This window comes from Cervus elaphus, chromosome 5 (assembly GCF_910594005.1).
Source record: "Cervus elaphus chromosome 5, mCerEla1.1, whole genome shotgun sequence".
Lineage (NCBI taxonomy): Eukaryota > Metazoa > Chordata > Mammalia > Artiodactyla > Cervidae > Cervus > Cervus elaphus.
This window is the reverse complement of record NC_057819.1, coordinates 85,696,896-85,710,393: the sequence shown is the minus strand read 5'-3', so window position 1 is coordinate 85,710,393 and position 13,498 is coordinate 85,696,896. Positions and strand designations below refer to the sequence as shown.

General features: G+C 59.3%; 1 protein-coding gene across 1 annotated transcript; it reads left to right on the top strand.

The window, feature by feature from the left end:
* The first annotated feature begins 2,920 nt into the window (after positions 1 to 2,920).
* CA4 (carbonic anhydrase 4) lies at positions 2,921 to 10,528 on the top strand. The gene is made up of 8 exons (XM_043902943.1): positions 2,921 to 3,091; positions 7,010 to 7,063; positions 7,830 to 7,985; positions 8,631 to 8,776; positions 8,897 to 8,980; positions 9,261 to 9,324; positions 9,683 to 9,849; positions 10,212 to 10,528. The coding sequence occupies exons 1-8, from the start codon at positions 3,034 to 3,036 to the stop codon at positions 10,404 to 10,406; spliced, it is 924 nt and encodes a 307-aa protein (XP_043758878.1). The 5' UTR covers positions 2,921 to 3,033; the 3' UTR covers positions 10,407 to 10,528.
* Positions 10,529 to 13,498: the final 2,970 nt, after the last annotated feature.

The window sequence follows — 13,498 nt, the reverse complement described above, 5'->3', positions numbered from 1 at the left end:
GATGGGGATATGACTTTTATTTCACAAATGTAAGAAAACCAAGGCTCAGCTGATGTCCCAGAGCAAGTGGGTGGGGCCAGGAGTGATCCAGGGCTGACTGACCTTGAAGCCCTATAGTTCCCCCAGTGCCTCCCTCCTGATCCAGACAGGACTGTGGCACGAAAACCCCCAGAGGATAAGAATTGTGATTCATTTCTGCATCTTCAATGTGCCAGCAGCTACACCCAGGGCACTGGGAGGCTGGTTGTGAAAGTTTGGGCTGGGCAGGCTCTGGCCTAATAACTGTTTATTGACAGAGGTCAGCAGGGCAGGGTTATCCTCCCCACTTTATAGATGAGGAAGTTGCAATCAAAGAGGAGCAGGAAAGTTGCCCAAGGTCATCCCTGAGTCAAAGGAAGACCGAGGACTTGAACACAGGACACTCGGGGATCCTGTGTGGAGTAAGAGGAAGGAGGCTGTGACGGGCTGGCACTGCTGGGCCCGAGGCTGGCAGCTTTATGGGCCCTGTCAGTCACTGTGATGTGTTAGGGCCCATCCCTGATCTTATGACTCCTGCTGTAATGAGGGGGTCTTGTCCCCTCCAAGGGAACGAGGACCAGGGTGACCTAGACAGTGACAGGTAACAAGTTTATGGCAGGTAGGACAGGGGTCCAGGCTGGAAGATGAGGCTGGGTGACCTTGGCAACACAAAGTAATCTGCTTTGTGTAACCTTGGAGTCAGAGATGATAGATAGAGCAGGAGCCACCCCCCCCCACCCCCCACCACCACTCCCCCCGCCTTGAGTTCCTGCGTCACAGATGTGCAGTCTTGGTGGTGCCGGTGATTAAGATGCAGCCTTGAGGAAATGCCCATCCTTAACATCCGCCCCCCTCACCACCTTATGCCTCAGAGGGGACACCCCCCAGGGGCGGGGTTCTCTTCCTTCAACTCAATGGTCCTACTAAGGGGAGCCCTGACTGGAGGGGAGCAGGATTACTTTGAAATCAGCTTCCTCTTCCCAAAGGGACTTTGAAGTGCCTCTAAAGTCACCAGGGGCGTCCCAGGTGGTGCTTAGTGGTACAAAATTCGCCTGCCAATGCCAGAGACATAGGAGACAAGGCTTCCATCCTGGGGTCGGGAAGATCCCCCGGAAGTAGGAAGTGGCAACCTACTCCAGTACTCTTGCCCGGACAATCCCATGGACGGAGGAGCCTGGTGGGCTATAGTCCACGGGGCGGTAGAGTCAGAAACAACTGAGCACTAACCTCAAGTCACTAGTCAATAGCCTCTTAACCGCACCAAAGATTTCCAAGTCTCTCTCCTGCCTGTAAGAGGGGCTGGCTTGGGGTTACAGGGACCCCTGAAGTAGACTTCATTCCTAGGAATAGACTTTCTCCTCGCTCCATTCCCCTGTCCTAAACGATAGATTTTTACAGCCTTGTGACCACAGATCCACTTCCCAGAGAAGAATCTTCTCCTGTGTGGAATCTTCTCCTGACTTGTGATTAAATCACTCCCCCAGGCTGGTGATTAAATTCTAAGGCAGTGCAGACAATAGGACCCTACACCTGGTGTAGTTCTCCCCTCCCCTCTCTGAGGATCAAAGCCGCTCTGGGAGACTGTGTGATCCCCGGCCAGAAGGTCGGGGTGGGGGGGGGTGGGGGGGGTGGAGTGGAGGGGAGTCAACCAGGACTCAGACCAGGGAGGAAGCCCATTTGCCTGGATCGTTCTGGGGGAGGCAATCCCTCTTCAGAGGTCTCTTGCCTAGGTTCAAAGGCCCGTGGGGGCTGAGAGGTTGGCAGCGGATGGGGAAGCGACTCGACCAGAAAACCGGGGCTTCCTGTTGATGTAGGGGGCCCAGGCCCACCCAAGTCCACATTCCCCACCCAAGTCCAAGTGAGCTTCTGACACTCCCACGGAAGCCCCCACCCCATGTGGGACACATAGTACCTAGAGCCATGAAGGGGTCTCCTGCAGCCCCGGGCCAAATCCAGGCGAGGGAGCCGCCCTCCTGGGACCAGAGGCAGCTTCCTTTCTAGGGAGGGCCCCAGCCCGGTTTCCCCAAATCCTAGAGCCTCCTCCCAGGAAAGTCTCCTTTCCCTAAATTGCTCTGAAGATTCTGACAGATGAGATAAGGAGAGGTCCATTCAGACCCCAGTCTCTTCTCTTCCCATCTTATCTCAGGAGTCTCCGCAGGAGTTGGGGGGTGGGGGGGTTGGCAGTGGTGGCTCAAGAGGGCCAGCCCCTCCCCTCTGATCCCATCAGTTCCTCTCTCACTGAGCCCCTTGGCAATGCATTTCTCAGTTCTGCCCCTCAACATCCCCAGCGCTGGCCATCACAGACACCCTCCCCCAGCAATTCACAGGCCTCCTCATTCTCTGTGAGAACAGTCTTTGGGTTGCTTAGAAATTAAGTGCGGAGCAGCCTGGGAGAGATGCTGAAAAAGAGATAAGACCCAGAGAATCCGCGCTCACTGCCGGAGAGAGAGAAGCAAGCCCCGCTTTCGGGGAACACCGGATTCGAGAAACAGCATTTCACATCCCTCAACTCCGCCACCCCTCCGAAGGACAGCTTCTTTCCCCCAGCCCCTAACCCCAGCCCGTTCCAAGCCGCCCCGCGGGCTGCTCCCGAGGCGACAGGGCGGCGCAGGGGTCCACGCCAACTTGATCCAAGGCAGGAATCTGGGGCCCCACTCTTGTGTGGCCCAGGTACCTGGCGATGTCGCTTTCCCAGTCCCCAACAGGAGAGCAGGTGTGGGACTGGGGAGGAGCCGGGAGGGGGGCGCAGCCTCCGACGCAGGTGGGTGAGGGGGCCCCCGCGCACTGGTGGAAAGGTGACTCCGGGCGGGGCGGGAGCGCTTGTCGGGGAGCGGAGGCGCTAGGATCAGGAGGGCCAGGGGAGGGGAGGCTCCGCCAGGGGGAGGAGCCGCTACCCGCGTCCTGCTGTCGGGGCTCCCTCCCGTTGCGGCTCCGCTATAAAAGGCCGGTCGGCATGACCGCGGCACCCGCGGCGACCTTCTCGGTGCGCGACCCCCGGCTCGGCTCCCGCGCAGGATGCGGCTGCTGCTGGCGCTCCTGGTCCTCGCCGCCGCCCCGCCCCGGGCCCGCGCAGGTGAACGAGGGCTTCGGCCCGGGGACCCCTCGGTGGCCCCTCAGTGGTACCTCGGCGCTCCGGCCCGCGCCCGCCCCACGCCCAGGCTGCGCCCGCCCGAGATGCGGCGGCGCGTGCGGCCGGGCGGGGCGGGCGCCCGGGAGCCAGCGCAGCGAGGGTGCGGCTGCTGGGTTCGGGGCTCGGGGCCCGCGGTCCTCCTCCAGGCGCCGTGCGGGCTGCGGGCAAGGATGCCGGCAAGGCCCCGCGGGGCCGCTCAGGGGAGCATCTTTGCCCGCAGCCCGCCTCCGCCTCTTACCCTTTCTGGCGTCTCACGCCCTTGCTTGTGCGCCTCGGTCTGTCGTGGGTCGCTGTCCGTCCCGCGGGGGCTCAGTGCTTGGTAGCTACCCTCGGCTCGGACCAAGGGCAACAAACTGGGTCCCGTGCAGCCCTGGCATCGCCGCTTTCCGCCCTGATTCCTTGCCCCCGGGAGGCTGCCAGCACCCTTCACCTCCGGCGCCGTGTATGGAGCCTGGCGGGGGGCATCCGGAGACCCGAGGTCCCGGCCAAGCCGGTCTTTCTGGCCAGGGTGATTTTCGTTTAAAGATTAATGGTGAGGCCGAGCTCTTAATTATTCGCCTAGGTGGGAGGTGGCAGGAGAGGGGTGTTAATATTTGATAAGGAGCTGAAGGCACCTCCGGCGTCTGGGCACGGGGATCCGATCTGATCTGGCACTTTCTCCGCACTCCAAGAGGAACCATCTCCTTGCAAGGAGGCCCCCATCTGCCATTCCCCTTCCCAGCTACCCCTGGGATGGTCCTTGGGGTCCACCTGGCCACATCTCCTCTCTAAAGCTAGATGCTCCTCCCTGGAAGTGAGTCGAGGGTGAGGGTGCCCCACCAGTAGCAGAGAAAGAGGCCGTGGGTGCCTCTTTCAGGAGAGACTTAGACTTAATGGTGGGGACGTGACAGGCATCCTGAGAGAGAAGACAGGATGTGAACATTTTTGTATGTAGGGCTGGAGGTTTGAAACCTACTTAAGCCTCTGGGTTGATAGAAAGAGAAACAGCTTTGCAATTAATGTGGCTGCCGGGTAGCTGCATGGCCTTGGGTAAGTCACTTTCCTCCTTGGTAAGTCAGCTTCCTCCTTAGGTAAGTCAGTTTCCTCACTTACAAAACACAAAGTAATTCTGTCTTCAGGTACCCTTCTAAGGATTCAAGGGAGGAAGTGGGTGTCAGTGTTTAGCGTGGCACATGGCAGGCGCTCCGCAGCCACGTGGCTCTGACAGCTCTACCACTGGACTGGGCCCAGCAAGCCAGGAGCCTCTCTCAGCCACCCCCTCGTACAAGCTGTGTGCCCCAGAAGTGCTGGGGCTTTCTGACTGGGAGTTGCCGAGCGCTGTCCCTCACTTCATCTCCTAGGGGGCTTGAAGCTGCAGGGTGACCAGGTGGCACAATGGATTCCCCAGGGCATCTGCTACCCTGGAGAGAGGAGCAGAGAGGGTCACAGGCCCCTTCAGAGCCCCAGACCTGGCCAGAAGCTACCGAGACTTTGCCCAGGGCACATTTGGGTTTTGCTGAGCTGGTTTTCAAGATCCCTCCCTCCCCCTGGAGTTGGAGGGCGGGGTGAGCAAGGTCCACCGGAGGGAACATCTTCAGTCATCCCTAAAGCAGGGGGCTGGAGGGGTGGGTAAGTCAAGGGTGGGGGGCCGGAGCTGAGTGACTGGCAATGGCCTTTAGTTCCCTCACTCCATCCCTGGTCAGGGCAGAGGGACTGGGCAGAACCCAGAGCCCAGAGCCAAGACCTTCCAGTAGCTCCTCTCCTTCCCCGGGTCCCTGGGAAGTGGCCTGAGACTGCTGGCTGAAAGTCATCTGCAAGGGCTGCCCGCTCACGAGCCAGCACAGAACCTGAGCTGGTTTGAGCCTGCCATCTCTTGCCTAAAAACCAGCCCCTACCTTCAGCCTTTGGATACAGACCTGACCCTGGCCTTGGCCTCATCAACATCACATCTTTTTCTGGCTTTGGCTTCCTGAAGAGGGTAGTTACAAGGGCACTCAACCAAGCAGGTCAAAAGTCTCTGTGATTAAGACGCTGGATCAGACGTCACCATTACAATCCCAGTAGCTGAAGCCAGAAGGCGGGAAGAGCAAATTCCTAAGAAAAGCTCAGCCTGGACCAGATGGGCTCTGGGGAGGCGATGGGGGTTCCACCTGCCAGAACTGGGTCCTGAGGAGCCTGGCTCAGGTCAGGCTTGCCCTGTAACAGCCCTTCCCGCTGGGCTTCAGTTACAGGGAAGGGCTGGCTCCACTCCAGTGGCCCCTCGTGCCATCGGGACCTCTGAGAGGTGGATACACAGGGAGCCTTTTATGGCCGCAGCTGACCTCCCATCCAGTGTGTGCTCAGACACTGGGTCCGGGAGATCCGGAGATCCGTGGCAGCTCCTCTTGCCTGGGGAAGGAAGCTAGTGGGCTCAGAAGAGTTAAGGAAGTCTGCTGCAGAGAAGCAGCAAGACTCAAGCAGGACTGGAGGCCAGGTGATGGGCTCCGGCATCTGACCTCTGCCTGTGTGCAGAGAGGGGCCTGGATGGGAAGTGGCTGCTACCCTTTGCTGCCCCTCGTGGGGCTTGCCCAGATGCAGAGTCCTGGGGGGCAACAGAACCCTGTCCCAGGCAGGGGATGGACTGGCCTGGGGAAGACACTGCAGGGATGCTCTATCGCTGAAAGAGGCTGTGCCAGCAAAGTAGGAGAAGCGTTTGATACAGAACTTGGAGACTGTGAAACCCAAGGTGGCTCCCAGGGGTGGGGTGGGGGGGTTGGTTTGGGGAGGCTGAGTGGGGGTGGGGGGCTTGGGGAGGATGGGGGGCCAGGGTCCTCTAGATGCTTACTCTGCTGGCCTCCCTCCCACCTCCCACTGAAAACCTGCCCCTTCCCCATCTCATGTTCATGGCAGGGACCCCAGAGGAGGTGGGGTTGGGTGGGGATGGACATGCTCAGAGGCCTTAGCTCAGGCTGAGCTGGAGAAGCTGTGCTTTTCTTAGGAATTTCCTTATCCCTGAGTTCTTTCCAGCTCACTTCATTTCTCTCCTCTCAGCCCCTCCTTAACTTTGGCCATCTGTGCCCGACAGAAGGGGGCAGGGAGGGAGGGAGGGAGGGAGGCAAGGGAAAGGGAAGGACTTGACTAAATTCCAGGCTGCCTGGAACACTTTCTCCCATCTCTCATTTAATCCTCCCTGTGGGTGGTATTAGTTCCATTTTACACGTGGCAAAACTAAGACTCAGACAGATTAGGTGACTTATCCCTAAACACCACCGTTCGTGAGTGGCCCACCTAAGAATTCCAGCTCTGATCAAATGCTTCATCCACTCTGCTGGCCAAGCTTTTTTTTTTTTAAATCAGTAGACTGATTTTAGAGCAGCTTCAGGTTTAAGGAAACACTGGGCAGAAAGCACAGAGGGGAGGTTTCCCTGTGCAGTTTGTCCTCTTGTCAAATCTTTCATTAGGGCGCTACATTCATGATGCAGCCTTTTTTGGGGGCGATGCTGTTTCTCTGTCCTGAGGCAGAGTGGGGGATCGGAAGGCAAGGTCAGGACCCTCACCAGGACTGTGAGATGCTGGGACAGGGGAGAAGGCCTAGGTGCCTTTGACGAACACAGTGCAAGAGGGCGTGTTCTGGGGAGGGGCTAGCCTAATCTTCCCCATCACCCCATCAGCTCTGGGAAAGCAACCAGGCTGAACGTGGCTGTATTGTCCTAGGAGAGGGGGGTGTCCGGCCCTAATCTTCCTCTTCCCCTTTCCCCAGAGCCTCTCCTTCCAGGTCTGGTTGGGGGAGGCTGATGAACAACAGTGATGCTGGCCCCTGGGGAGAGCTGACCGGCTTTGGAGGGGCCAGTGTCTCCCACATGCATCTGCTCAGGCCTCACGTCCCTCCTCTCTCCCTTCCAGCATCACACTGGTGCTACCAGATTCAACTCAAACCCTCCAACTACACCTGCCTGGGTAAGTGCGGGGAGTCTTGGGGTAGGGACCGTCCAGGTAGAAACAGAGACCCAGGGAGGGCGGAAAGGATGAGGGGTGGTGGTGGCCGCAGGCAGATATCAGCTTCACACACACACACACACACACACACACACACACACACACACACACACACTCTCCTGGTGCTCAGTGCTCCGCTCAAGCAGAGTTTTTTCTGGTACCTCCTGTCATCACCTCTGTCACCTAAGAAGTCAGCCCTCCGTCCTCTGAAATAAATCATCAGCAGCATCAAAGGCAGAAACGTTTTGCTGCCTCCTCTGCGGTTTCGGTGGCCGGAGGGCACTCCCCACCCCGCCCTGCCCCCCACTTCCCCCGAGTGCCTGGACAAGGCTCAGTGTCAGGGTTTGGAGTCCTTTCACAAGAGGCCCTTCCAGGGGACTCCACGGCTTCCACTCACTCTCCCACCCAGCTCCTTCGAACTTCAGAACCCCCAGGAAGCAGGTATCACCAGCGTTCTCCTTTCACAGCTGAGCATCCAAGGTGGTCCCGTACCCCAGAGCTCACAGCCTAGTCCCACCCCGTCCCACATTATGCCTTGCTGACTCTGTGTGTGTGTGTGTGTGTGTGTGTGTGTGTGTGTGTTGAAGAGGAAGGAGGGAGAGGGTGGAGTTCTATGCCGGGCATCCCCCAGCACAGTCTGCCAGCCGCCAGAGGAGGACCTTGCTGAACCAGGCCGGACCTGAGTCAGGCGCCCCTGATTCCCAGCCCAGCCTCCCTCCCTGCTCAGGGCCAGACGAGTGGGAAGGCAGCTGCCAGAACAACCGTCAGTCCCCCGTCAACATCGTCACAGCCAAGACTCAGCTGGACCCAAACCTGGGGCGCTTCTCCTTCTCTGGCTACGACAGGAAGCACCAATGGGTCGTGGAAAACAACGGGCATACAGGTGAGTATCGGGCATGCGAGGTGGAGGCCCTGGGCAGGGCAGCAGGGGCACCTGGTCTTGGGACCCCCGTTCCCTGGGGACTGGAAGGTTGGGCTCCTCCCGGGAGGGGCACCTTTGCCAGGGGAGGGGCCGAGAGGGGGAGCAGGGTGGGCCTGGGAGAGGAGGGGATCTCTAGTGGTAGTTTCAATCAGAGCTGTTTGGGCTGGGGTGGAGACAGGTTCTAGGAAGAAGGAACAGTATGTGCAAAGGCATGGGGGCTTGCAGCAGTTGGGGTGTTCAAGGGGCTGTGTGTGGCCCCGTGTGCGTGCAGGACAGAGGCAGCCCAGGGTCAGCCCAGCTAGGCTCGGGGCTGGGGAGTTTGGACGCCGCCCTGAAGACACTGGGGCGCCACGCGTGGAGGGGGTCGAAGCAAGGGTGGGACCAGGCTGAGCCGCGGGTTTGGGCAATGGGGGACATGCAGAGGGAGAGGCGGGCGGTGAGGGGCCAGGGGAAGGGCCAGGCTGTGCCACTCGCCCTGTCCCTTCAGGACTGCAGCCCGGGATGGGAGGGAGATGGGAGAGAAGTCCTGCCTGGGGGGAGCTGGGATGGGGGCTGGGAGAGGCTAGGAGGGGGGTGCGAGGAGCTGCCCCCTCCCATCCCCTCCAGTGATGGTGTCGCTGGGAGACGAGGTCTCGATCGCCGGAGGAGGACTGAGCACACGGTACCGGGCCAAGCAGCTGCACCTGCACTGGTCCAAGGCGATGGACCGGGGCTCAGAGCACACCTTCAACGGGGAGCGCTTTGCCATGGAGGTGAGGGACTTCTTCCTGGGGGTCCATGCCTTGGCTGGGCCCTGGGTATGCTTGCTTCGGGCGAGGAGGGTGGTCCACGCTCTGACGGGCTCTCTCTCCATCCCACTCACCCCTGACCAGATGCACATAGTGCATGAGAAAGAGAAGGGGCCATCCAGGAATGCGGGCGAAGATGAGATCGCGGTGCTGGCCTTCATGGTGGAGGTGGGCCCCTACCCCCAGGGTCAGAGGGGCTGGTTCTTAGGATTCAGGCGCCCGGGATCCCAGCAAGGCAGGAGGGGGCTGGGGAGGCTCAGACGTCCCCTCTGGTACTCAGAGACTTGTGTACCCCACCATGGGGAGCCCGGAGCCTCTCAGGTTCTCCGTCCTAGAAACTGCCTGCCCACCCCACCCCAGACCCGGAGAATGACCTGGTGGTCACCCCACCCCCCCGTGCCCGCTCCCCCTGCAAGCCTCTCTTAAGCCCCCTTCCCTCCTATTCCAGGACGGATCCAACAATGTGAACTTCCAGCCCCTGGTGGAGGCGCTGTCTCACATCCCCAGACCCAGTGAGTCAGGAGGGGACTGGGAGATGGGGGTCTCGGGAGGGGAGGTGTGGGTCTCGGGAGGGGGGGTGGGGTGGAGACTTTGTCCTAGGAAGGAAGGTCCAGGGATTTCCATGGTGGCCCGGTGGCTAAGACTCCGTGCTCCCAGTGCAGGGGGCCGGGGTTCGATCCCTGGTCAGGGAATCAGATTCCTCATGCTGCAAATAAAGACCCCCCAAGACCCAGCACAGCCAAATAGATAAATACATACATATATATATTTTAAAGGAAGGTCCACATGGTGGGGGGCCTGAGCTCTGAGTGAGGTGGGGGGCCTGAGCTCTGAGTGAGGTGTGTGAGGGGGTGACCTCTGTCCCCGCAGATATGAACACCACGATGAAAAGCAGCATCAGCCTCTTCGACCTGCTCCCGGAGGAGGATAGTCTGAGGCACTACTTCCGCTACCTGGGCTCACTCACCACGCCGACCTGCGACGAGAAGGTGGTCTGGACCGTGTTCCAGGAGCCGATACAGCTCCACAGGGACCAGGTACGCGGGGCCCACCCCAGGGTGCAGCCTGCCCTGCCCGGGGGCGGGGGCGGGCGGCGGGGCGCGCTGGGGCCCGACAAGCCCCAGGTGAGGCTAATGCCAGCTCCAGCTTGAGAACCACTCTTCTCTGATAACACGACGGTAGGAAGAGGAACCGAGCACTCTCCAAACCGAGAGCGCGAGTCCCCTCTGCTTAGGAAGCTAACTGGAGCTGAGCCCGTCCTTACCGCCCCGACCCCGGACGCCTCGCGCCTCGCATCCCTCATTCCTTTCCTCTGCGGAGAACCTGAGCCGGCTCAGAGAGGCCACACAGTGAGCAGGGCCGGCCCGCCGGCTCCCTCCCTGACGAGTCCCTCCCACAGATCTTGGCCTTCTCCCAGAAGCTGTTCTATGACCAGGAGCAGAGCGTGAACATGACGGACAACGTCAGGCCCGTGCAGAGCCTGGGCCAGCGCCAGGTTTTCAGGTCCAGGGCCCCAGGACCGCTGCTGTCCCAGCCGCTGCCCACCCTGCTGGCCCCCGCGCTCGCCTGCCTGACGGTGGGCTTCCTCCGGTGACCCTTCCCTCCTGGACACTTGACCTCTGGTCTCAGCCCTTAAGAGGGCTTGGCCTCTGTCCCTCAGGCTTCTCAGGTTGGACTTCGATGGTGATTAAAATATGGATCTATTTTTGGAAAAAACTTTCCCAAATCTGCGCAGTTTTTTTGTTTCGCTTTTTTTTTTTTCCTTCTGTGTGTCTCTTGGGATCTTTCCTTTTGGGAGCAGTGGTTGTGGCAGGTGAGCTTAGTTGCCCCAAGGCATGTGGGATCTTAGTTCCCCAGGCACGGATCGAACCCATGTCCCCCGTGTTAGAAGGCGGATTCTTAACCACTGGATGGCCAGGAAAGTCTGTCTTTAGTTCCCACAACTACTGCTGCCTTGTTCTCCTCAACCCACCCCAGGCTGCCAGCGTGGGCGCCTCAGGGCCTGGAGACTTCTGAGCAGGGCCCCTAGGCACCCCTCCCACCCTTGTGAATCCCCTCTTGCTGACACCCCGCTTGGAGAAGTGGAGAAAGGACCTCAGAGTTCCAACGCAGTGACAGCTGGAGAAGGTCCAGCCCAGCCTTTAGTTATATAAGGCAGGAAGCAGAGGCCCAGAAAGGCTACCCTGGTCAATTAGCTGATAAAGAATCTGCCTGCAATGCAGGAGACCTGAGTTCGATCCCTGGGTCGGGAAGATCCCCTGGAGAAGGGAATGGCAACCCACTCCAGTATTCTTGCCTGGAGAATCCTGTGGACAGAGGAGCCCGGCGGGCTGTAGTCTGTGGGGGTCTCAAAGAATCACGACACGACTGAACAGAATAAGCGCGTGCGCGTGCTTGCACACACGGACACACACGCACACACATGCAGAAGCCCCAAAAGGAGAGGAGGCTGGTGAAGGCTGCCCAGTGAGCGCCCGGCAGAGGCAGCTGACACCCAGCCTGGCCTTTCTGTATGCAAAGTGCATGCATACAGCCTAATCAGGGTGGGTGGTGGGGTTCATTGCTTTGCCTCAATATTTCTTGCGCACCTATGTTCTAGGCACTGGGGTTATGGCAGGGAATAAGACAGAAATGCCTGTCCTCCTGGAGTTCACAGTCTCGCTGGAGACACTATACATAAAAGAAACACACTGCACAGTTTATCGGAAGGCCGTGAGAGCTGTGAGCCAGCTAAACCAGGAACAGAAGGTGGTCAGGGAAGACCTCAGTGGGTAGGGGCACCCAGTGGAAGACTTGAAGGAGGCGGGATGAGGGGCGGGGGGCATCTGGAGGCCAGCAAGTGTTCATGCCTGGAATAGAGGGAGAGGGGAGGGGAGGGGAGGGGAGGGGAGGGGCCCAGTGAGTCTGCGGTGCATGGGGGAGGGGTGGGGGCAGTTAGGAGCCTGCTGCAGTGTCCAGGAGCTGAGGGGTCACACGTGAACCCCAGGGTCTTTGGCCCTTGAGCTGTCCATAAAGCCCCCCCTCCAGCCCCCCTCAAAGTCTCTAATGGTTTTTTCCCTTTCCGGAGCCCAAGGAGGGAGTAAGACTGGGAGGTAGCAGATGTGGAGAGGAGGGTCCAAAAACCAGGGAGAAAGAAATAAGGCCTTTTCTGGGACCCCAGAGGCAGGTCCCAAGTCAGGCCAGGCCCCAGGAGCCCGGGGTTGAGGGGCCCCAGGGCAGGGCTGGAGTTTTGGAAGAGCGTGAGATAGATTTTAAGAATGGATTTTGGAGGAATGTGAGACGAGGGGAAGAGGCCAAGAACGGGCTTTACTGGGTAAAGAGGGGCTCTGGGGCCAGGGCCAGGGCCTGGTCAGTTGGTGCAGGTGAGGCAGGAGGTAGAGGCCCCCCCTCCCCGGGGGTAAAGTGACTGCAGATTCATTCCCTGTGGACCGAAGCTGCAAGACAAGAAGAGCAGGAAAATTAAGGCAGGAAGCTGGGCCCTGCCCAGACCACATCTCTCATTCTCGAAGTCAGGAGACCTCCCCAACCACATAATTGCAGAAAGGCTCCTTGGAGGTCAAAGGAGAGTGAAGTCAAGGGATACTCTACCCACAGTCCTTTGCAGTAGAATCCACCAGGGCTAAGATGCTTGTGTACACATGGGAGGATCCTGAGCTATATCAAAGATGGACTGTGAACCAGGTCAATCAAAAAGATCGGCCAAAGGAAACCCGGAAGAAATGCCCCTTGTGAGTGATTTAAATTGTCATGAGGGCGCGACTCAGGGACTTTCCCTCTGAGGCTGCCTGTGTGCCTATCCACACGTACTGTACACTTTTGCCGCCTAATAAATCCTTTACTGGCTTCCCTACTTTCTGTCTTTGTGGGAATTCTTTTCTGCGAAGTTGAAGGCCCAGGGCCCCTCACTGACCACTGGCCTAGTGGCTGGGATCTGGAGCTTTCACTGCCACCACCAGGTCTCAATCTCTGGCTGGGAACCCAAGCCCCACTTCAAACCACCACTGCAGGGCAAGGTCACCTGAGATCATGGGAACAGCCTCGGTAACAGGCTTCTGGTCTGGGGGTGAGGCTTACGGAAGACATGGGGCTCGGCCGGCACACACGGGATTCTAGCACCCGATGCTCAAAGCCCTGGCTTGCTGCTGGCCTCTGGAGCAGAGCTGGTTGGAGGAGGTGACCTCTAAGCCTTCTTTGGCTCCAAAACCCTCAGAGGCCCTGACCACCCTCAGCTAGGCCTGGGGGACGAATGGTATGCCCCTTCCATAGCAGCCTCCCTCTCCCTTTTCTCCTTTGTGGCCAAGAATAAGCACCCTCTCCCTTCACTGGTGACCACACAGCCAGCCTTGGGGTGGTGGAGGGGTGGGTGTTGCCGTCACTATGGCAACAGCAGGCAGCTTGTGTCAGCAGGGGGTGTATGGACTGAAACCTGTTCTCTTTGGTTCCCACACAGCCTGGGGGCGGATCTGAGATCTCAGCTGTGCCCTCCTCCTCACCCTTCCCAGGCTCAGCGCTCTCTCTCTTGGAAGTCTGAACTGCCCCTCCCCCCTGCACCCCCCCACCCCCAACCCTGCCCTCCTGGCAATATTTGGTAACTAATAACGCCACAGCAGAACCAGGAAGTCCCAGCTCTCTGCCAAAGACTAGGGGAGCCTGGGCTTCTCCAACCCCCTAGCTGAAGGTGCACGA

Excerpts from the sequence above, each read along its gene's own strand:
- CA4 (XM_043902943.1), top strand. The coding sequence starts at position 3,034 with ATGCGGCTGCTGCTGGCGCTCCTGGTCCTCGCCGCCGCCCCGCCCCGG. Across the intron at positions 3,092-7,009 it reads CCCGCCCCGGGCCCGCGCAG|CATCACACTGGTGCTACCAG; the intron begins GTGAACGAGGGC and ends TCTCCCTTCCAG. Across the intron at positions 8,981-9,260 it reads TGCTGGCCTTCATGGTGGAG|GACGGATCCAACAATGTGAA; the intron begins GTGGGCCCCTAC and ends CTCCTATTCCAG.